General features: G+C 37.7%; 1 protein-coding gene and 1 pseudogene across 2 annotated transcripts; both read right to left on the reverse strand.

Moving 5' to 3' along the window:
* Positions 1-1376: 1376 nt before the first annotated feature.
* OR11H4 (olfactory receptor family 11 subfamily H member 4) lies at positions 1377-13701 on the reverse strand. The gene is given in 4 exon segments (XM_082452457.1): positions 1377-5724; positions 5727-5979; positions 5982-6010; positions 6013-13701. Coding segments are annotated over 4 exon segments (1056 nt in total). The 5' UTR covers positions 6371-13701; the 3' UTR covers positions 1377-5308.
* Positions 13702-14624: 923 nt separating this feature from the next.
* LOC309656209 (glutamate dehydrogenase 1, mitochondrial pseudogene) lies at positions 14625-20175 on the reverse strand (annotated as a pseudogene). The gene has a single exon. The product of its transcript is annotated as a glutamate dehydrogenase 1, mitochondrial pseudogene (transcript).
* Between the last annotated feature and the right edge of the window lie 4054 nt (positions 20176-24229).

Below are 24229 nucleotides of genomic sequence, written 5' to 3' on the forward strand. Positions count from 1 at the left end.
AAACAAATGGGACCTAATGAAACTTAAAAGCTTTTGCACAGCAAAGGAAACCATAAACAAGACCAAAAGACAACCCTCAGAATGGGAGAAAATATTTGCAAATGAAGCAACTGACAAAGGATTAATCTCCAAAATTTACAAGCAGCTCATGCAGCTCAATAACAAAAAAAAACCAAACAACCCAATCCAAAAATGGGCAGAATACCTAAATAGACATTTCTCCAAAGAAGATATACAGATTGCCAACAAACACATGAAAGAATGCTCAACATCATTAATCATTAGAGAAATGCAAATCAAAACACAGATTCTTAGGGTCTTATTTTGTAAAATGGGTATAACTTATATCTTGTAACAACGTCACAGGGATTAAATGAGACAATTTTTGTAGGGACCACAGACAGTAAAAGACACCTAGGAGGTTCTCAGCACATGTTTGTTCCCTTCTCTTTCCTATCTTCAAGCCACCGATCAACCACAACTTCCTTCCTGAATGAATTTCTGTCTACAGCATACACTGATATCTCGTTTTCCTAAGCTCTTGTGGCACTTAATGTTAAATTCAAGGAAGGGAAATTAATACAATATTAATCTTACCTCTCACATTGGCGAACAAATGAGAAACCATGATAAGGTCCAGTGCTGGGGAAGCTGTAGGAAAATGAGCCCTCCCATACAGATGTTTTAGCAAGATATAATTTACATAGCATAAAATTCACCCTTTTAAAGTGTAGGTTTAGTATATTGACAAGGTTGTGCAACCATTACCACTATCTGATTCTAGAACATCTTCATCACCCTGCAAAGAAAGTGAATACCCATTAGCAGTCATTCCCCATTTTTCCCCCTGCCTAGTCTTTAACAACTACTAATCTACTTTCTGTCTCTATAGATTTGCCTATTCTGGACATTTTATATAAGTGAACTCCTATAATAAATATGTGGCCTTCTGTGTCTGGCTTGTTTTACTCAGTCTAGTGTTTGCAAAGTTCATTCGTGTTGTAACAAGTATCATACTTAACTCATTTTACGGGTGAGTAATATTCCATTGTATGTATATACCATATTTTGTTGTCCATTCATCAGTTGATGGAGATTTAGGTTGTTTTACTTCTTGGCTATTATGAATAATGCTGCCATGAACATTCATATACATGTTTTGTGTGAATATGTTTTTAATTCTCTTGGGTTTATACCTAGGAATGGACTTGCTGGGTCATATGGTCACTCTATGTTTAACTATTTGAGAAACTGCCAAATTGTTTTCTAAAGCAGCTGCACCATTTTACATTTCCGCCAGCAATGTGTGAGTGTTCAAATTTTTCCAAATCCTGGTCAGCACTTGGTGTTGTCTGTCTTTTTTTTAAATGGGAATTATTTATTTATTTATTTATTTATTTTATGGCTGTGTTGGGTCTTCGTTTCTGTGCGAGGGCTTTCTCTAGTTGCGGCAAGTGGGGGCCACTCTTCATCGCGGTGCGCGGGCCTCTCACTATCGCGGCCTCTCTTGTTGCGGAGCACAGGCTCCAGACACGCAGGCTCAGTGATTGTGGCTCATGGGCCCAGTTGCTCCACGGCATGTGGGATCTTCCCAGACCGGGGCTCGAACCCGTGTCCCCTGCATTGGCAGGCAGATTCCCAACCACTGTGCCACCAGGGAAGCCCTTGTCTGTCTTTTTGATTCTAGCCATGCTACTGGGTATGAGGAGGTATCTCATTGTGGTTTTAATTTATCTTTCCCTAAAGACTAATGATGTTGAGTGTGTTTCATTTGCTCACTTACCATTTGTGTATCTTCTTCTGAGAAATGTCTATTCAAATATTTTGCACATTTAAAAATTCAGTTTTATGTGTTTTTATTGTTGAGTTGTAGGTGTTCTTATATATTCTGGCTACTAGACTCTTATCAGATACATAATCTGCAAATATTTTTTCCCATTCTGTGACCTTTGGCTCTCTTGATAGTATCCTTTGCAACACAAAATTTTAAAATTTTGATGAAGTCCAATTTATTTTTAATTTTATTGCTTATATTTTTGGTGTTATATCTAAAACATACATAATCCAAGGACACAAAAATTTAAATCTATGTTTTCTTCTAAGAGGTTTGTAGTTTTACATCTTATATTTAGGTCTTTGATCCATTTTGAGTTAATTTTTTGTAGGTGGAGTGAGGTAGGTGACCAACTTCATTCTTTTCCATGTGGATATCAAGTTGTCCCAGCACTATTTGTTGAAAAGTAATACACTATTTGGGAGTACCTAGTTTAGCAGTATTTTTTGTAATTAAAAATATACCAATCTTATTTCCCAGAAATCCTTCCTCTACTTTATGGAATACTGATGTGACTGTATAGAGAGTTATATTCAAGGACATTTATTGCAGCATTGTTTTAATTGAAAAATATTGGATACAATAAAGCATCTTAATTGAATAATGGGTAAATAAATTGTGATATGTTCATATAATGGAACACAGTGTTCCTGTTAAATAGAATGATGTAAAATTATACGTATCGACTTTGAAAGATACCATGATATTTTACTGAGTTAGAAAATATTTATTCTTTTAGCTGATGTTTCTTGAGCTCTACTGTTTGCTAGTCACAATGCTATGTGCTTTATGAGTGTTGACTCATAACAACCCTATGAGATAGCTGTTATTATTATCCCATTTTACAGATGAAGTAGCTGAAGTTTGTAGTATTCAAGCAACATGTTGAAGGTCACAAAGCAAGCAGATAAGCTAGGATATGGTAAGTCTGACTCCAGAGTTTGTACTTTACCTAAGGCATTAGTTCCATATACATATATATATATGTATTATTTGGCAATGAAGGTTTGCATGAGCATAGTGAAAATCTAGCAGAATAACTAGCAAATTATCCATGGTCAGATTTAAAAGATATGAAGGAGAGCAGAAAAAACATGTGCTGAGAACCTTCTGTGTGTTTTTACTGTGTTATTGTCCTTACATAAATTATCTCATTTAATCCTTATGACATTGTTAAAAATATGTTATATACCCATTTTTCAAAATAAGACCCTAAGAATCTAAGTGTTAAGTACCTTTCTCAAGTTGCACAGCAGAAGATGAGGTGAGGCTCTCCGGGTTTAAAGAGCAGCCTAAGCAAAGGTGTGGAGATGACAGAGGGTGGAGTAGTTAAGTGACTGCCAGACTAGAGCTGAGGGTTCGTGTTGGGAAGTGATGGAAAACAAACACAGTGGGGCCATGTTGTGAAGCGTGTTGAATACCAGACAGAGGAATTTAGATATGTAGCCTCTGAGGAGCAGAGTGAAGGATTGGTGGAGATGAGAATGAAGATGGTAAATCCTTCATCTTTATACACTTCTTCATTGCTTGACTTTGTTACAACAACTACATATTATTTTATAAGTAAAAAATTGAGATAAAGGTATTTGATAAACATTTTGGGCTCTTATTCTATGCTAGATACTGTACTAATGTTGATTTCCAATAACAGAGACCCTCACGAACACACCTGTAGTTGAACAAAGATGGGTTTATTGGCTTTTTGCAAAGAGAGAGAACATATGCCATGAGGAACATGGGGCATCTCAGTAGAAAGACGTTAGAAGGGATTTATTATATGATTTGGGTTTGTGTTAGTTGACTTTGGGGAGAATTGAAGGGAATAGAGATTTTCTCTGGATGCTGTCAGAAAGCGGAAGGAAGTTCTGAGATTGTGTATCTTAAGTGTTATCTAGAAGGCACTTGGGCTAAAGCTTTACTTGGTAAGGAGACAGCAGTCATTCATATTAACCTAAAGAGAGGGATGTTCGGTCATTTTTTTTTTGTGGTTGGGACAGTGTTTTGATTTTGTCTGTGCTCAAACATGATTCTAGAGTGGTCTTGTTTTGTCTTGATCCATCATGCTCCATGCTCATATAGCGACCTTGTCTAATGTTGGCGTTCTGTGAACTTGTTTATGTTCAACAGGATTACACCAAGACCTGACTGATAGTGCCAGGCCAGCTCCCAGATTCCAGGGGCTGCTTTCCTCTCTGACACTGTGTGTTGGGAATCCAGAAATGAAAAAGGCAGTTGCTGTCCTCAAGGAGCTCCCTCAAGGGGAAGTGCATGTAAATAAATAAATTACACTACAGTGTGGTACTTATAATAACAGAAATGTTAAAAGCAACTTCAACAAGTTATTTAGCATGTATTCAAGTTTTATTTCAAAATTACCACAAAGGAACTATATCTCTAAGAAAATTTGTTGAAAGAGTTTCTTCTGGTTGAGAGAGTTTTTTTTCTCTATTTCTTTTAATAGAGAGAAAGTGTATTTAGATGAGATTGTTAGACCAGGTATAAGAAAGAAGTGTCTCTTAAAGATTATAGAAAGGTCTCATGGTTTTTAAAAGTCACTGCACCTTGATACAAACTGCTATATGTAAAATAGATAAACAATAAAGTCCTACTGTATAACACAGGGAACTATATTCAATATCCTGTAATAAACCATATGGAAAAGAATATGAAAAATAATATGTATATATATGTATTACTGAATCACTTTGCTGTACACCAGAAACTAACACAACATTGTAAATCAACTATACTTCAATTTAAAAAAAAAAGATACTCTTTGTAAAAGGAAAAAAAAGTCACTGCATGTTTAAAATATATTAAACATGTGCAGTCTTTGTATATCAATTATACTTAAATAAAAATGTTAAAAAAGTCACTGTACCTTTAACCATTTGGTAAAAGTCATTAGGCTTGTCCTAAAACTTATGATAAATCTTTTAGGAGGGACTTCCCTGGTGGTGCAGTGGTTAAGAATCCACCTGCCAATGCAGGGGACACGGGTTCAAGCCCTGGTCCGGGAAGATCCTACATGCCACGTTCCAACTAAGCCTGTGCACCACAACTACTGAGCCTGTGCTCTAGCGCCTGCGAGCCACAACTGCTGAGCCTGCATGCTGCAACTACTGAAGCCCGGGTGCCTAGAGTCCGTGCTCCACAACAAGGAGAGGCCACCACAATGAGAAGCCCACACACTACGATGAAGAGTAGTCCCCGCTCACTGCAACTAGAGAAAGCCCGTGTGCAGCAATGAAGGCCCAATGCAGCCAAAATATAAATAAATAAATAAATAAATTTATTAAAAAAAAGTCTTTCAGGAAATTCTAGTTTCCCTCATATAGCAATCCCATCTTATCATTTCAATAAGGACAGCCTTTAAAAAAATTTTAGTGCATGTCCAAATCCAATGAATTAGGGTTTGAGTAGTCACCATAGGTATTTAAGATGAGCACACTTCCAGGAAAAAAACCATGGCCTCTAACTAGTCAGAATGAGGACAAAAGACCATTGAAAGAACTTACACATCTCCACCTTATTCTTCATTAGAACTTGGAAGTATGACACATCTTTGGCTTGTGAATTTTGACTAATTCTCATTCCAAACAGGACATTTCTCAGGGCAAGTTTCCTGTCCTTATTACAAAGACTGTAGATCAGGGGATTAAGGAAAGGAATCATTATTGAATATACCAGTGTGAGAATTTTCTGCATCAAAGTTGAGATGCCGTATGTAGGACTCACATACATCACCATGACTGTCCCATAGAAAAGAGACACCACAGCTAAATGAGAACCACAGATGGAAAAGTCCTTTCTCCGGCCAGCTGCAGAAGGGGCCTGAAAAACAGCTCTGAACAACAGGGTGTAGATCGAAGAATCTACGTAATAGTGAAAAAGAGGACAAAGGAACTCTGAGTATAGAAAATAAATTCAGTAATGGGGGCTGGAGCACAGGACAGAGCCATCAGTGGGTCCATGTCACACAGGAAGTGATCAATGATATTGGGTCCACAGAAGGGGAGTTGGGAGATGAAAAAAATGGGGATTGGGTAGCCAAGGAATCCAATGAGCCAGCAGAGGGACACCAGCGTTCCACAGAGCTTCCTAGTCATGATGGTGGGGTAGTGCAGTGGGTGGCAGATGGCAAATGATACACAATTACTGCCAGGAAGAGACACCAGCTGTGCCCAGGGAAAAGAAGAAATGGAACTGGAGGAAGCAGCCAGAAAATGAGATGGCCTGGGTTTTGGAGAGAATGTTGACTAGCATGTTAGGAACAGTGGAGGAAACATACCAGATCTCCAGGAAGGCAAAGTTTCCCAACAGAAAGTACATGGGGGAGTGTAGTCGTGGGTCCCATCTCACTGCACAGGTAATGGCTCCATTCCCCAGCAAAGCCAAGGCATAAACCACCAAAAACAGTGAGAAGAGAAAAATCTGTATCTCCCAGCGACCAGGAAATCCCAGGAGAACAAACTCAGTCACAATGTGTGTTGCCAACCTGTTCATGGGTCTTAAATCTATGAAGAAGAAAGACATGAGTGTAACCCAAGTTGCTTTGCTTCCTACATATCTTTAGGATTTTATTGAAAGGGAACTTAAACCTTACAGGAAAATATGGAATATATGAGATATTTTGAAACCAGGTGGGATTAAATCTCACCTTATTTTGAATTGATTGTGGATCTAAATCTCAGTATTATTTTGCTAGAAACCAATGCAGCAAGATCCATATCAGTTTGTACAACCAGTGGTATAAATTTCTTTCTTTTTAATTTTGATCCTTAAGAAGACCCTTTCTGATTTTGGTCTGTTTTTCTAAAGTTGATTATGGGTCTTCATGCACAAACTCATCCACTTTCTCTTATTCAGCATAACTTGTTAAAATCAACAACAACAGATATTTTGAGGACAGCTGGTCTGAGGTTGAGCTAAGCCTTTGGCAACAGAACAGAATTAGTTGACTTAACACGTGGAGATAAAAATTACTCCAGAATGTTAGCTTTTCAGAATAGCCTAATCAACTGAGTTAATTATGACAGACATCACTACACTCAAGACTCAAGGCTGTTTCTAAGTTTTCCTTTAAAATTTTCTTTTAAAATATCACTCTAACCAGTTGAGTGATGCCTAAAAAAATACAAAAGGCCCAGTATATCATAAATATTTGCTTTAAAGAATGTGAGAATATTATTTTAAAAATATCCCTATTTATAAGTGTTTATTTTTATATTTTTTACTCATACTATACAAAAATGAACTATCTTACTTTTTATATTCGGATCCTACCTAGATAAAGAAAATGGTGTTTCAATACAGAGGTTTAGTTCATTTAGTAAGTAGTTTTGGATGACAAAAACAAATAAAGGGATCTGAGATCAATGGGGTTTTATCTGCAATTTTATCTGGTAAAATCAATTTTGTTCTCTGAAAAGGAAGAGAGCACATTTTCAAATATTTGGACAGGCATGTACTTTTCAGTAGCATTTAAAAATTGAATAAAAAATGTATAAATCTTTGTGTTTAAACAACAGAGTAATCTTATAATTGATTAATATTTAAAAAGCACTGATTGAGTCTTAAAAATAATAGTTTCAATATTGAGTTTTCTTGTTAAATTCAGATCTCCTGCCTTGTATATTGGAAGTCACCAGTCATAACTTTGTTAGGGATAGGAGATAAGAAATTTGAAAGGCAAAGAAGAATAGAGAATTTGAAAGAAGGATCATGTATGATACTTAGGAAAAAAGATTTGGACTAGTCCCCTGTTGGTGGTTTTTAAGGAAGCATAAAAAATGAAGATTGAGCATCCAAGTCCAAAGCTGTCTAGTTTTCCAATCAATGTTGAATTCAAAAGATATCTGTTTACCACCTTCACTGAATAAGGTGCTCAATAAATGATTCCCAGACTGTTATTTACAAAGCATAAATAAATCATTTTCTCTGCTACAGGTCAGGAATTAAGTCCAAGCTCACAGATTTAAACTAAAAATTAGAAACATGAGATCTATGCTTCCTGTCTTTCTTTCTGAAAAAATGAGCTATGTCTGATTAGTGTGAATAACAGTTCAGGACACTCTCCATTATATACTGACAACTTCACATCTCATTTAATCTTTTCTGTCAACATACCCTATAAGATTTATTAGCAGCAACATTATTTTTCTTGCAGTCCTTGGTGAAAATGTAGATAAGTAATGAGATGAGCAAAGGTTGGGAAGCTTAATAGAAAAGCCAGAGTAATCAATTTTTATTTTAACCACTGATGGAATAAACTGACTCCATTAAGTTCTTCATAACTCCGCCCTTCAAAGCCTCCAAAATTACTTGCTGGGAATAGTTAGGGTATTAGAATGGACTATCCACCATTTTATGCCATAAACACACTGTTCCTCACACTTTTGGGATTTATAAATCATTATATGAGGACAAGCCTAAGGGACCAGTTTTTTCATACTCCCCTTTCCAATACAAGAAACCAACCAACCAGCCAACCAGTCAGCTCACCAGTCCACCCACCTCAAGAATAATAGCTTGATTAAATAGCTTCCTTCCAAATGTTCTTCACTTGGTATGCTGTCTTCTCAGACAGTCTGAGAGAAGAGTATACCACTTGATTACACCTGGAATGTGAGTTTACTTTTAGAAAGATGGTCCCTAATAATCATAAAATCATAGAATTGGAAAGAAATGATGCACATGATCTATTTTAACTCTTCATTTTACAGATAGGCTTTACAGAGGGTGCGTGACTTTTTATCCAATGAACATAAATGTTCTATGTTCATATATGGAATGTTTACACTATACTACTACAGAGGAACAATGACTAATCAGATTTGTAAAGTAAGATGCACTCTGTAGTATATAATAGCAGTGGTTGTAATATGGACAATTGGTCCTTTTCTCTTACATACAGTGATGGATTTCCTGGTTCAGCTTGGAGACAGGGATGGGCACAGTGGAGTTGAATATAAAGGCATCTCTTCTTCATTGGCTTGGATGAGGAGAACTCCAGGTGAGGGCACTTTATGTGGTCCACTGGACTTCCTTCCTTTCTGGAGGCTCCAGAGACTTGTTTTCTAGAAGTTTGCTGAGACATTTAACATATGAAGCTGCTTTTAATCCATGTTTCCTCTCAGGGATTACTCTAAAACTCCATGTCTCTCCCCAGGTGGTCTTGGTGGCTTCCTCATTTCCCCTGGAGTGCCACCTCTTTTCAATCTTTGGGGCTCATCTAGGTTTTAGTAGATTAGCTCCTAGGGGGTGGCTAGAGTTAAGGAAACAGAATCCAGGGGAAATACTGAGTAAATTTCAGGAGGCTTTTCATTGCAGAGATTGCATTCCATTAAGGAACAACCCTCTGTGGGGATCAGTACAATAAATGGAAGTTTTGCCCATGACTCTAATTCTGAAACTGAGACATGTTTGTGAACAAATATTTCCTCTCTATCTTAAATGAAGTGCTACAACACAGAGAAACAGAAAACTGTTTTCTGTTGTTCACTTTAAAATTAAATCCACTAAAATTTCCTGGAGTCCTTCACTGTAATGACCAGGTGGCTTGTACTAAGTAGCAACTGCCTTGCATGACCTGATCATGACGTGGAATGACCTTACTTGCTGTGGAAGGCAATCCAAGATGATGGAAGGCAACCCAAGATGGCAGAAGCCATTTAATTGACTTATCTAGTCAAATTGTCAGTTTCCATTCTGATTTCACTTTCTAAGAATGGGGGATTGGAAGCCAGTGCAAATGTGAGAAGAGAGTTTTAATCATTGGTCTTTTGTTTCTTCTAAAAGAACTGGGGTTTCTTCCTAGGGTCCTCTTAAACCACTTCTGTAAAATAAGACTTCTAGGGAAAGGTGAGTGATGATCAATGAGAAAATCTTCACTGATGGGTACTGACTGGAGCAGCTTGTAAGTGAACCTGATATTCAGTGACACTCTAGATTCCCCACTGAGTATTCTTGGCTTCCTTGTCAAATATTAGTTGGCTATATATATGAGGGTTGATTTCTGGGCTCTCGATTTTGTTCCATTGGTCTATGTGTCTATTTTTATGCCAGTACCATACTGTTTTGACTCCTATAGCTTTGTAGTATAGCTTGAAGTCAAGAAATATGATGCTTCCAGCTTTCTTCTTCTTTCTCAGGATTGTTTTTGCTATTTGGGTTTAAGTAGGACTCTTAGTATTTTCTTTTAAATGCAGCTTTCTTTTTGTTGGCAGTCTTAGAGTCTTCTGCTGTCTCATCATTGGGTCTTTCCCCCTTTTCAAAGAAGCTCTCCAGTGATGTTTGTTTTTTACTCATTTTGGCTAGGGTTAGCTTGTGGGCTTACCAAAACTGACTGAGACAAGTGCACAGTGCAGGAAAGAGGCTTGGACAGAAGTGGTAAATAAAATAATGGGCAGGCCATACGCAGACTAAAATAAGTGTCCTATTCTGACCTAAAGCCTGCCACCAGATGCAGCTGTACAATTGAAGTACATCAACTCACTTGCCAGTATAAATCCTGCTGCCAGATGCAGCTTAAGTGTCATTTGCCACTCACTGATAGGGTTTTGATATGAGTCTGCAAGCAATTGATTTATTATGGTCTCTGTGCAGTCAAACCGCTCTGCTAATGATAATCTGTATTTGCAGCTGCTCCCCAGTGCTAGCATCACTGCCTCAACTCCACCTCAGATCATCAGGCATTAGATTCTCATAAGGAGTGTGCAACCTAGATCCCTTGCATGCACAGTTCACAGTAGGGTTCACGCTCCTATGAGCATCTAATGCTGCCGCTGATCTGACAGGAGGCGGAGCTCAGGTGGTAATGTGAGTGATGGGGAGCCGCTGTAAATACAGATGAAGCTTCACTCGCTCGCCTGCTACTCATCTCCTGCTGTGTGGCCCAGTTCCTAACAGGCCATGAACTGGTACTGGTCTGTGGCCCAGGGGTTGGGGACCCCTGCTATAAGACACTGATGAAAGAAATTGAAGAAGACACAAATAAATGGAAAGATAGCCTGTGTTCATGGATTGGACGAATTAATATTGTTAAAATGTCCATACTGCCCAAAGTCATCTGTAGAGTCAATGCAATCCCTATCAAAATTCCAATGGCATTGTTCACAGAAATGAAAACAAGCCTAAATTTTCTATGAAACCACAAAAGACCGAAATAGCCAAAGCTATAGAGTAGTGTTCATGAAAAAGAAGGAAATAGGCATGAAAAAGAAGGAAATAGTGACATTTGCAACAACACTGGTGAATGCGGACGACATTATGCTAAGTGAAGTAAGTCAAGCACAGAAAGACAAATACCTCATGATTTCACTTATACATGAAATCTAAAAAGTTGAACTCATCAGACCAGTTCTCTGAATGGTGAACGCCGGGGGCTGGGAGGTGGGAGGGGTGGGGAGGTGTTGGTCAACAGGTATAAACTTTCAGTTGAAAAATGAATAAGTTCTGGGGATCTAAGATACAACCTGGTGAACTATAATTAACAATATTGTACTGTACTTGAAATTTGCTAGGAGAGTAGATCTTAAGTGTTCTCACCACACAAAAAAGGTAACTATGTGAGATATTCGATGTGTTAATTAACTTGAGGTGGTAATCGTTTCATAATGTATACATATATTAAATCACCATGTTATATATATCTTAAAAAACCTCATTGTACGACTTAAATATATACAATTTTACTTTATCAACCATACCTCAATAAGCTGGAAAAAAATGAAGAAGTATATACTTTCTCATACAAACAGAGAATTTATTGCCAGTAGACCTGCACTATGCATGTTTAACTTTTTCAGGCAGAAGGAATATTATATCAGACAGACACATGGTTTCACCAAAGAAATGAAAAGCACTGGAAGTGAAATAAAAGAAATATATATAGTAGTAATATTTTGAGTGTTTATAGCATAAAAGTAAAACCCATGACAAAAAAAAGTAGCCCAAAGAATGAGAGTGAGCTATTGGGAATACATTGGTGTAAATCCCTTATACAACATATGAAGTAGTATAATATTATTTGAAGTTAGACTGTGATTAAATAAATATGTATATTGTAGATCCTAGAACAACCATTTTAAAAAATTTAGAAAAGAGATACAAATAATAAGGCAATAAGGTAGTCAAAATGAATTAATAAAAAGAAGCCAAAAGAAGACAGAAAAAGAGGCAAAAAAGAACTGGAAAGATAGAATAAATATAGAATACAGCTAGCAAAATGGTAGATTTTAATCTAACCATATCATAAATTAGATTAAGTATAAATGGTCTAAAGAAACCAATTGTACACAGGGGGAAAATATGCATTGGGGAAAAAAGCAAGACAATAATATGCTGTCTACAAGAAATCCACTTTAAATTAAAAAAATAGATAGATTAAACGTAAAGTACTAGAAAAAAATATACCCCATATTAATGAAAAAAAAGTTGGAGGAGCTATATTAACATCAGACAAAGCAGACTTCAGAATGAGGAATATTACCAAGAATAAAGTAGGATATGGAATGATTCAAAAGGGGTCATTTCTTCAGGAAGATATAACTATTCCAAATGTATGACATACCAAACGACAGAGCTTCAAAATACATAAGCAAAAATTGGTCAAAGTGAAGTTAATTCAAGGAGTGAATTTTACTATATATAAAGTGAAAATAAATATCAATACATTAAAAAACAGAATGTATTAAATATGATTCCTTTTATGTAAAGTTTTAAAACAGGTAAATCTAAACTTTTTTAGTAGATAAATAAAAATTATAAAGCAAAGAAGTTTACAATAGATATTAGTGGGAGAAATAGATATGATAAAAAAAGACTTACAGTGTCCTATTTCTTGTCTTCTGCAGTGGCTATTGGATATTTGCTTTATAATTATTCATTAAGTCATTATACTTTACATATGTGTTTTGTGCATTTTCTGCCACATATTACCTTTTAAAGAAAGTTGTAAAAAATAAATTTTTAGATAAAATCATGGGAGACCTAATTGAATAAATTCTTTTTGAAGTATCATGCTATGTAAAATTTTGCTTCTTTGATTTATATTGTCTTATTATATAATTAGAACAAAATAATTTATTTTGCTTCCTTTTTTGCCTTGGAATCTAGGATCCTCAAAGATGTTTTATTCTGAAATTGAAAGTTTTATTTATTGATCTGACCTGTTCATCGTTTATGTTATTTCTCACAGTATCTTGTTCCTTATGTGTCATCATTGGGCTGGTATAGTACATATTTTATTATACTTCTAGTTCTTTATTGGGGGAGATCATTTATAGAAGTCATTAGTCATTATAGAAGTTAGTTATAGTCATTAGTCATTATAGAAGTCTATAGCCTTCTTTTAAGACCATTTTTTTTTTAGAGCAGTTTTAGGTTTACAACAAAACTGCGAGGAAGGAACAGAGATTTCCAATATATCCCTTACCCACACATATACCTAGCTTCCCCCTTTATTGACATCACTCCCCAGAGTGGTACATTTTTCACCAAGGATGAAGCTGCATTGACACATCATAACCACCCAAAGTCCACTCCTTGTGTACATTCTATAGTTTTGGTCACATATCCTTCATTATAATAACATACAGAATATTCTCACTGCCCTAAAAATCCTCTGTATTCTGCCTACTCATTTTTCCAACACATTTCCTCCACTCCTGGCAAGCATTATTATTATTTTTTTTTCTTTTTGGGTCTCCATAGTGGGATTTATTACCGTAGGGGAAAAATGAGGGGAAAAAAAGTAGATGCTTCAGGGCTGTACACCGCAGTGCTGGCGCAGTAAACAGGCAAGCAGGGCAGCAGCCTGGCATTCACCTCAAACTGGAGAGCAGCAGCGCGTACAGGACATGCTAACAGGCAGCTGGGGTCGGGCGCCGGGAATCCGCCCCCAGCCGCGCCGCCCCTCCCCGCCCCGGAATCCGCCCCGGAATCCGCCCTCCGCAACGTCCCCCGCACCGCCCCGGAATCCGCCCCCCCCCTCCGCCTCAGCAGGGCTCAGGCGACGCACGGTGACGTCAGCGCGCCCGTTAGGCACGCGGGTCTCCGCCACAGGAGGGCGCCCGGGCGTCTGTGGAGGAAGAGCAGGGCTGAGCTGGTATTTTCCTGTGGAGAGATGAGAGAGGCTGGTCAACCCTGAGGTACTGAGGCGTGAACATCCGCATCAATTCGGTGTTAAGATTTTTAATCTCGTGGTTTGAGCACTTTTAACATTTCCTCCTTTCGCTGTCGCTAATGTTTTCCTGAGGGGAAAATTGCAAACCGTGAGCGGTGTGGTTTCAATCATGAGAAACTCTGTGGAAAGGCCCCTGCCTTTCCCAGAGTTAATATTTATTGTCTCCATAGTTTTGCCCTTTCCAGGATGTCATAGTTGGAATCATATAGTTTGCAGCCTTTTTTAGATTGCCTTATTTCACTTAGTAATATGCATTTAAGATTCCTGCATGTCTTTTCATGGTTTGATAGCATATTTCTTTTTAGCATTGAATAATATTCCATTGCTGGATGTACCACAGTTTATTATCTGTTCACCTGCTGAAGGACATCTCAGTTGCTTCCAAATTTTGGCAATAATGACTAAAGCTGCTAAAAATATCTGCGTGCAGATTTTTGTGTGGACATAAGTTTTCACCTCCTTTGGGTAAATACCCAGGAATGCTGTCACTGGATCATATGGTAAGAGAATGCTTAACTTTGTAAGAAACCTCCAAATAGTCTTCTGAAGTGGCTGTACCATTTTGCATTCCCAACCAGCAATGTGTGAGAATTCCTGTTGATCAGAATTTCTCTGATTACATATGATTTGGAACATCTTTTCATATGCTTATTTGCCATCTGTATGACTTCTTTGGTGAAGTGTCTATTTAGATCTTTAGCTCATTTGTTTGGTTTGTTTTCTTATTTTTGCATTAAAAAATTAATTAAAAATTTTATTTTTATTGAGGTATAGTTGATTTACAATATTATATTAGTTTCAGGTGTACAGTATAGTGATTCAAAGTTTTTAGAGATTATATTCCACTTAAAGTTGTTATGAAATATTGGCTATATTCCCTGTGCTGTACAATATTGGCTATATTCCCTGTGCTGTACAATATATACAATATATATATTTTATACATAGTAGTTTGTACCTCTTAAACCCCTACTCCTATCTTGCCCCTCCCCCATTCCCTATCCCCGCTGGTAACTACTAGTTTGTACTCTATATCTGGAAATCTGTTTCTGTTTTATTATATTCATTCATTTGTTTTATTTTTTAGATTCCACATATAAGTGATAACATACAGTATTTGTCTTTCTCTGTCTTATTTCACTAAGCTTAATACCCTCCAGGTCCATCCATGTTGTTGCAAATGGCAAAATTTCACTCATTTTTATGGCTGAGTAGTATTCCATTGTATATGTATACCACATCTTCTTTATCCATTCATCTTTTTTTAATCTCTCTATTGCTCATGTTTCTTTTTTTTAAATTAAATTAAATTAATTTATTTTTTTATACAGCAGGTTCTTATTAGTTATCTATCTTATACATATTAGTGTGTATATGTCAGTCCCAATCTCTCAATTCATCCCACCACCACCACCTCCCCACCAGTGTCCCCCCTTGGTGTCCATACGTTTGTTCTCTACATCTGTGTTTCTATTTCTACCTTGCAAACTGGTTCATCTGTACCATTTTTCTAGATTCCACATATATGTGTTAATATACAGTATTTGTTTTTCTCTTTCTGACTTACTTCACTCTGTATGACAGTCTCTAGGTCCATCCACGTCTCTACAAATGACCCAATTTCGTTCCTTTTTATGGCTGACTAATATTCCATTATATATATGTACCACATCTTCTTTATCCATTTGTCTGTCAGTGGGCATTTAGGTTGCTTCCATGACCTGGCTATTGTAAATAGTGCTGCAATGAACATTGGGTTGCATGTGTTTTTTGTTTTTTCTTTTTTTTGAAAAGGTAGTCTTTTTAATAACTGCTTTTGTCACCAGGTTAAGTCATGCAGTTACAAAGTAGGTAGAAATTTCTGAAAGGATATTATTGTTAAAAAAAGAAAAGCTCATTCTTACGTAAATATTATCGAGTACTTCATTGGGACACTACTGTTCAAAAGGCCCTGGCCAAACAACTCCCAAACAAAACACAACCCCAGATTGTTTCCAGCCCACTGGGAATGAAGCCATGTGTAGAAGACAAGGCCTCTAAATGAGGACACAAAGTCAGGGCGAGTCAGGACCATTGGCAATGCTCAGAGCAGCCAGCCAGACTCCAAAGAGGGAACACAAGTGGTTTTTTTCTGGGACACTCGACTTGAATTATTGTTCAATTAGTCAACACAATAGATCTTCAAAAGAGGACAATTAATTAACATGATAAGGAGGTTACTGCATTCTTTGGACTATATGTCATAATTGTGGTTAGTAAATTCCGACAGTCTTAACAAAAATAGCCTCCATCATTTGCAGGTATGAAGATAACTTAATTCTCTGCCGGGCTTTTTATTTTTGCTGGATGACAATATGCAATTGTCAAGTTATAAATGATACTGTTTTATGTTATAAAAATACTAGCTTTTTTCATTTATTATGTTTACAGGCATTCACTGCTTGAGTCAAGTTTAGGCTTGTTAAGTGATTTTATTACAGCAGCATGTACTTACTTTATTCTAAAAGAATAAAATGCATAAAGAGAAAGGTTTTTCTGTTTGTAACCTGTAAAATTGAGTTATTTGGCTGATGTAAAATAGCAATAACTCACTTGAGGACCATGCTACCTCCTGAAAATGCCATATACCTTCTTCTTAAATGTGTCAAAGCACCTGATAGATCTGTCAAGAGCTGAAGTGGCAAGTGACTGACTACTCTTGGACAAAAGGAGCTTTCCCAGGGCTACAGCTGACTGTGCTGGGGAACAGCCATGGAGCAAGGCAACACAGGCAGAGGGAAAAGACTTTATTTAAAGGCAAAATACCCAAATGGCTCTCTGACATAGCTAATTTCTGCTATCACTTATTAGCTTATATGTGGTCCCCTAACTTTTTTCTTAAGGGGCTGATTTGGATTGACTTGTTGAGAATGGTGTCCGTTATCTATTAAGTCATGAGAGAGAGATTTCTGCGGTTACATGTAAACTTGTGATAGGTCTGCAGATGAAGAGGTGAAGAGGGTAGTGAAGAAGTCAGCTGCAGTCCGGTCCAGTCTATGTGAAGGTCACACCAGCTTCACTGTACACCTTGAAGACTTTCTCGATGGCGTTGACATAGGCAGCTGTTCTCAGGTCCAATCCCAGGTTATACTTCATGGCTGTGTCCATGATTTGCCTGGCAGAGCACTCCATGGTGTAAGCTAAGCCAGAGTGCACAATGTCTTTCTCAGAGGCACTTGATATCCTGTCTTGGAACTCTGCTGTGGGTACAATGGGAATAGTTCCAACGTGCTTTCCAAGTTTCCTTTCCAAACTCTCTTGAACAGACGAGTAAATGGTAGTTAGAATCCCTTTCATATTTGACGATCAAACGGCCATAGCTGGCATGATTTAGATTCTTCAGCCACTCAAAGTAAGATACTGTCACTCCTCCAGTAGAGATCTAGAATAACCATGATGTTCCTCTCTAGGAAAATCTTATCAGCTTCTGGAGTTGTCGGTCTGTTGGCATCTTCAGCAATGATCTTGGTTTTGACTCTGGGTGCATTGGACTTGGTCAGCTGCTTCTCGATGGCAGCAGGGATCAATATGTCACAGTCTGCCTCCAAGATGCTCGCTTCCTAGATCTTTGCTTTGGGGAAGCCCAGGATTGTTCTGTGTTGCAATTTGAAGTCTTCCAGTTCCTTTGGGTCATTACCATCTGGATTCCATATGCTCCCGTCAGATTCACCAACACCAACACATTTAGCACCGAAATGATGTAAATATCTCATAGAGTGCAGGCTCACATTACCAAATCCCTGAACAACAAATGTTTTATCTACAAATCCTGGTGTCATTCCTAAAATACTCATGTAAGAAGCTTCATTGGTGAAGTTTTCAATCCCATGGAAAATTCCCCGACCAGTAGCAGAGATCCATCCATGGATTCCACCCTGACTGATGGGCTTACCGGTAACACAGGCATGGGCATTAATATCATAGTGCCCTATGGTGCTAGCATAGGTGTCAGCAATCCAGGACATCTGCCTCTTGCCTGTGCTTATGTCTGGGGCAGGCACATCAATGCCAGGACCAATAAAGCCCTTCTTTGACAGCTCCATGGTGAACCTCCTTGTGATCTTTTCCAACTCATTATCAGTATAGTTCTTGGGATTGATCTTAACACCAGCTTTGGCACCCCCAAATGGCACATCAACCACTGAACACTTATATGTCATCAGAGAAGCCAGAGCTTTTACTTCATCTACACTCACATCAGTGCTGTAACGGATACCTCCCTTGCAGGGCGTGCGGTGCTGGCTGTGCTGGGCCTGGTAGCCCTTGATGACCTCCCAGGAGCCGTCGTCATGCTGGATGGGAAAGGATAGGCTCAGAACATGGTTGCAGGGCTTGATGATCCGCAGGATGCCATGCACCCGGTTCCTCTTCTGTTCCTCGCTGTCCCGGGTCTTGAGGTCCTCCACCAGCTTGTCCTCCACGATGCTGGTGCCACGGTCAAAGAAGCTTTCCACCATTTTGAAGAAGTTGGGGTCTTGTTTATGGTTTCCTTTGCTGTGCAAAAGCTTTTAAGTTTCATTAGGTCCCATTTGTTGATTTTTGTTTTTATTTCCATTTCTCTAGGAGGTGGGTCAAAAAGGATCTTGCTGTGATTTATGTCATAGAGTGTTCTGCCTATGTTTTCCTCTAAGAATTTTATAGTGTCTGGCCTTACATTTAGGTTTTTAATCCATTTTGAGTTTATTTTTGTGTATGGTGTTAGGGACTGTTCTAATTTCATTCTTTTACATTTAGCTCTCTAGTTTTCCCAGCACCAATTATTGAAGAGGCTGTCTTTTCTCCATTGTATATTCTTGCCTCCTTTATCAAAGATAAGGTGACCATATGTGTGTGGGTTTATCTCTGGGCTTTCTATCCTGTTCCATTGATCTATATTTCTGTTTTTGTGCCAGTACCATACTGTCTTGATTACTGTAGCTTTGTAGTATAGTCTGAAGTCAGGGAGCCTGATTCCTCCAGCTCCGTTTTTCTTTCTCAAGATTGCTTTGGCTATTTGGGGTCTTTTGTGTTTCCATACAAATTGTGAATTTTTTTGTTCTAGTTCTGTGAAAAATGCCAGTAGTAGTTTGATAGGGATTGCATTGAATCTGTAGATTGCTTTGGGTAGTAGAGTCATTTTCACAATGTTGATTCTTCCAATCCAAGAACATGGTATATCTCTCCATCTGTTTGTCATCTTTGATTTCTTTCATCAGTGTTTTATAGTTTTCTGAGTACAGATCTTTTACCTCCTTAGGTAGGTTTATTCCTAGGTATTTTATTCTTTTTGTTGCAGTGGTGAATGGGATTGTTTCCTTAATTTCTATTTCTGATCTTTCGTTTTTAGTGTATAGAAATGCAAGAGATTTCTGTGCATTGATTTTGTATCCTGCAACTTTACCAGATTAATTGATTAGATCTAGTAGTTTTCTGGTGGCATCTTTAGGATTCTCTATGTATAGTATCATGTCATCTGCAAACAGTGACAGCTTTACTTCTTCTTTTCTGATTTGGATTCCTTTTATTTCTTTTTCTTCTCTAACTGCTGTGGCTTAAACTTCCAAAACAATGTTGAATAATAGTGGTGAGAATGGGCAGCCTTGTCTTGTTCCTGATCTTAGTGGATATGGTTTGAGTTTTTCACCATTGAGGATGATGTTGACTGTGGGTTTGTCATATATGGCCTTTATCATGTTGAGGAAAGTTCCCTCTGTGCCTACTTTGAGAGGAGTTTTATCATAAATGGGTGTTGAATTTTGTTGAAAGCTTGTTCTGCATCTACTGAGATGATCATATGGTATTTATTCTTCAATTTGTTAATATGGTGTATCACATTGATTGATTTGTGTATATTGAAGAATCCTTGCATTCCTGGGATAAACCTCACTTGATCATGGTGTATGATCCTTTTAATGTGCTGTTGGATTCTGTTTGCTAGTATTTTGTTGAGGATTTTTGCATCTATGTTCATCAGTGGTATTGGCCTGTAGTTTTCTTTGTTTGTGACATCTTTGTCTGGTTTTGGTATCAGGTGATGGTGGCCTCGTAGAATGAGTTTGGGAGTGTTCCTCCCTCTGCTATATTTTGGAAGAGTTTGAGAAGGATAGGTGTTAGCTCTGCTCTAAATGTTTGATAGAATTTGCCTGTGAAGCCATCTGGTCCTGGCCTTTTGTTTTTTGGAAGATTTTTCATCATAGTTTCAATTTCAGTGCTTGTGATTGATCTGTTCATATTTTCTATTTCTTCCTGGTTCAGTCTCGGAAGGTTGTGCATTTCTAAGAATTTGTCCATTTCTTCCAGGTTGTCCATTTTATTGGCATAGAGTTGCTTGTAGTAATCTCTCATGATCCTTTGTATTTCTGCAGTGTCAGTTGTTACTTCTCCTTTTTCATTTCTAATTCTATTGATTTGAGTCTTCTCCCTTTTTTTCTTGATGGTTTGTCAATTTTGTTTACCTTCTCAAAGAACCAGCTTTTAGTTTTATTGATCTTTGCTATAGTTTACTTCATTTCTTTTTCATTTATTTCTGATCTGATCTTTATGATTTCTTTCCTTCTGCTAACTTTGGGGTATTTTTGTTCTTCTTTCTCTAATTGCTTTAGGTGTAAGGCTAGGTTGTTCATTTGAGATGTTTCTTGTTTCTTAAGGTAGGCTTGTATAGCTATAAACTTCCCTCTTAGAACTGCTTTTGCTGCATCCCATAGGTTTTGGGTCATCGTGTTTTCATTGTCATTTGTTTCTAGGTATTTTTTGATTTCCTCTTTGATTTCTTCAGTGATCTCTTGGCTATTAAGTAGTGTATTGTTTAGCCTCCATGTGTTTGTATTTTTTACAGATTTTTTCCTGTAATTGATATCTAGTCTCATAGCATTGTGGTCAGAAAAGATACTTGATACGATTTCAATTTTCTTAAATTTATCAGGGCTTGATTTGTGACCCAAGATATCATCTATCCTGGAGAATGTCCCGTGAGCACTTGAGAAGAAAGTGTATTCTGTTAGATTTATCTATTGATTTTTCTGCATTAATAGAGATGATCATGTTGTTTTGTCCCCTTCCTTCTATTAATGTGGTGTATTACATTGATTGATTTTATGTTAAACCACTCTTGCATTACTTGAATTTCTTATGTTGAACCACTCTTGCATCCCACTTGGTCATGGTGTTTAATCCTTTTAATATACTGCTGGTTCAAGTTGGTAGCGTTTTGTTGAGTATTTTTGCATATATCTTTATAAGATATTGATCTGTAGTTTTATTTTCTTTTGATGTCTTTTTTTTTTTTTTTTTTTTTTTAAATTTTATTTATTTATTTATTTTTACTTCTGGCTGTGTTGGGTCTTCGTTTCTGTGCGAGGGCTTTCTCTAGTTGCGGCAAGCGGAGGCCACTCTTCATCACGGTGCGCAGGCCTCTCACTATCGCGGCCTCTCTTGTTGTGGAGCACAGGCTCCAGACGCACAGGCTCAGTAGTTGTGGCTCACGGGCCTAGTTGTGGCTCACGGGCCTAGTTGCTCCGCGGCATATGGGATCTTCCCAGACCAGGGCTCGAACCCATGTGCCCTGCATTGGCAGGCAGATTCTCAACCACTGCGCCACCAGGTAAGCCCCTCTTTTGATGTCTTTGTCTGGTTTGGTATCAGGGTAATGCTGAATTCATAAAATGAGTTAGGAAGTATTCTCTCCTCTTCTATTTTTTGAAAAATTTGAGAAAGACTAGTGTTAATTCTTCTTAAATGTTTGGTAGAGTACATCACTGAAGTGATATGGCCCTGGGTTTTCTTTTCTTAGGCAGATTTTGATTACTGGTTCAGTCTCTCTACTTTTTATAGGTGTATTCAGATTTTCTATTTCTTCTTGAGTCAGTTTTGGTAGTTTGTGTGTTCTAGAAATTTGTGCATTTTGTCTAGGTCAGTGGTCCCCAACCTTTTTGGCACCAGGGACCGGTTTCATGGAAGACGATTTTTACACGGACGGGGGGCAGGGGGATGGTTCAAGCAGTAATGAGAGTGCTGGTTCAGGCAGTAATGCAAGTGATGGGGGTATGGTTCAGGTGGTAATATGAGCGATGGTTCAGGCGGTAACGCAAGCGATGGTTCAGGTGGTAATGCGAGTGATGCGGAGCAATGGAGAGTGGCAGATGAAGCTTCACTCACTCACCCACTGCTTGCCTCCTGCTGTGCGGCCAGGTTCCTAACAGGCCACACACTGGTACCGGTTCACAGCCTGGGGTTGGGGACCCCTGGTCTAGGTTATCTAGTTTGTTGGCATATAATCATTCTTAGTATTCTCTTATAATTCTTTTTATTTCTCTAAGGTCAATAGTAGTGTCCCCACTGTCCTCCCTCACTCCCTCCTTTCTTTCTTTCTAGTATTTTGAGTGTTTCTTTTTTTTTCTTAGTCCTGCTTGAGGTTTGTCAATTTTTTTGATCTTTTCAAAGAACCAACTTTTGACTTCATTGATTTTCCCTATGACTTTTCTCTTCTCTATTTTGCTTATCTTTGCTCTAATCTTCATTATTTTCTTCCTTCTATTAGAGTTCAGTTTACTTTGGTCTTCTTTTTCTAGTTATTTAAGGTGTAAAGTTTAGGTTATTTATTTCAGATCTTTCTTCTTTTTTAATGTGGATATTTACTGGTATAAGTTTCCCTCTGAAAATTGCTCTCACTCCATTGTTTTCCCATTAACATGGTTTTAAAATTATTGTTTTATGCACTTATGTTTTACATCACATAGAAAAAAAAGAGGATTACAAATCAAAAATACTGGCTTTTATATTTATCTATGTAGTTAACTTTACCAGTGGTACCTTTACCAGTGTTATTTATATCTTCATATCTTCATATGGCTTCAAGTTACTGTCTGTTGTCCTTCCTTTTCAGCTTGGAGGACTCCTTTGACATTTTTTGCAGGGTAGGTTTGCCAGAGTTCTTGGTTGAGTTTTTTCTTTTAGGACCCTAAATATGTCATTCCACTGCCTTCTGGCTTCCCTGGTTTCTGATGAGAAGTTGGCTGTTCATCTTTGTATTCCTTGTTCATAAAAAGTTACTTCTCTTTTGCTGCTTCCAAGATTCTTTTGCTGTCTTTGTATTTGACAGTTTGATAATAATGTGTCTCAATGCAGATCTCTTTGAGTTTATTTGGAGTTCATTGAATGTCTTAAATATGTAGATTCATGTCTCTCATCATCAGCAGTTTTTTGACCATTATTTCTTCAAATATTCTTTGTTTCTTTTTTTGTCTCTTTTCTTCCTCTGGACTCCTGTTATGTCTATATTGATATATTTGATGTGTCCCACAGGTCTCTTAGACTCTGTTGGTTTTACTTAGTTCTTTATCTTACTGTTCCTCAGATTGGATAATCTCAATTGACCTATTCTCAAGTTCAGTGATTCTTTCTTCTGCTTGCTCAAATATATTGTTAAAATCCTCTGGTGAATTTTTCACTTTTTTTATTGTTCTTTTTAGCTCTAAAATTTAATTTAGTCCTTTTGCATAATTTCTATCTCTTTATTGACATTCTGTGTTTGGGAAGATTCTCAGGAATATATGGAAACTCTTCAGAGGCCTTATTCTCCAAAGTAACTCACTCCCCAGCTTTTCCTCCTAGAATTTTAGTGCAGCTAATATTTGTCTCAACTGATATCCTTTGCCTTGGGTGGCAGTGGTTGGTTCATTTGCCTTATTATGTTTTAGAGGACTATCCTCCATGTGGCTGTTTCTCTGTTCTGAGAGAATTTCAAGTTAGGTGAAATAAAGGCAAACCTACTGTTGTAGTCTTCCAGGGAGCCCCTAGACAGGTCAAAACAGACAGGAAACTTTTGAGAATGAGGTCCATTCTGTGTTCTCTGGAACGAGGAACGCCTTCTAGGAATATGGTCTGCTATCTTTAAAATGCTTCTGAGCTGAGGAGAGGGGGTTGTGGCAAAGGTAAGCTAAAATGCCACAGAGCTCTCCTACCATGTTTTATTTGCCTTTTTCTTGATGAAGCATTCATTTCATTGCTCTATATCTTTGAATATTTTCCAGAATTTTAATAAAGCTGATTCTGACAATTTTTGCCTGTGTTTTCAACTTTTCTGTGGAGGAATGGGTCTTTGGTGTTTCCCATTCTATCATTTTTATTTAGAGATAAATGAGTGGTAAAGCTGAAGGAAAACAAGGGAATTTTTGACACAAAATTCCCCTTTC

Source organism: Balaenoptera physalus (genome assembly GCF_965194825.1).
Source record: "Balaenoptera physalus genome assembly, chromosome: 2".
Taxonomy (NCBI): Eukaryota; Metazoa; Chordata; class Mammalia; order Artiodactyla; family Balaenopteridae; genus Balaenoptera; species Balaenoptera physalus.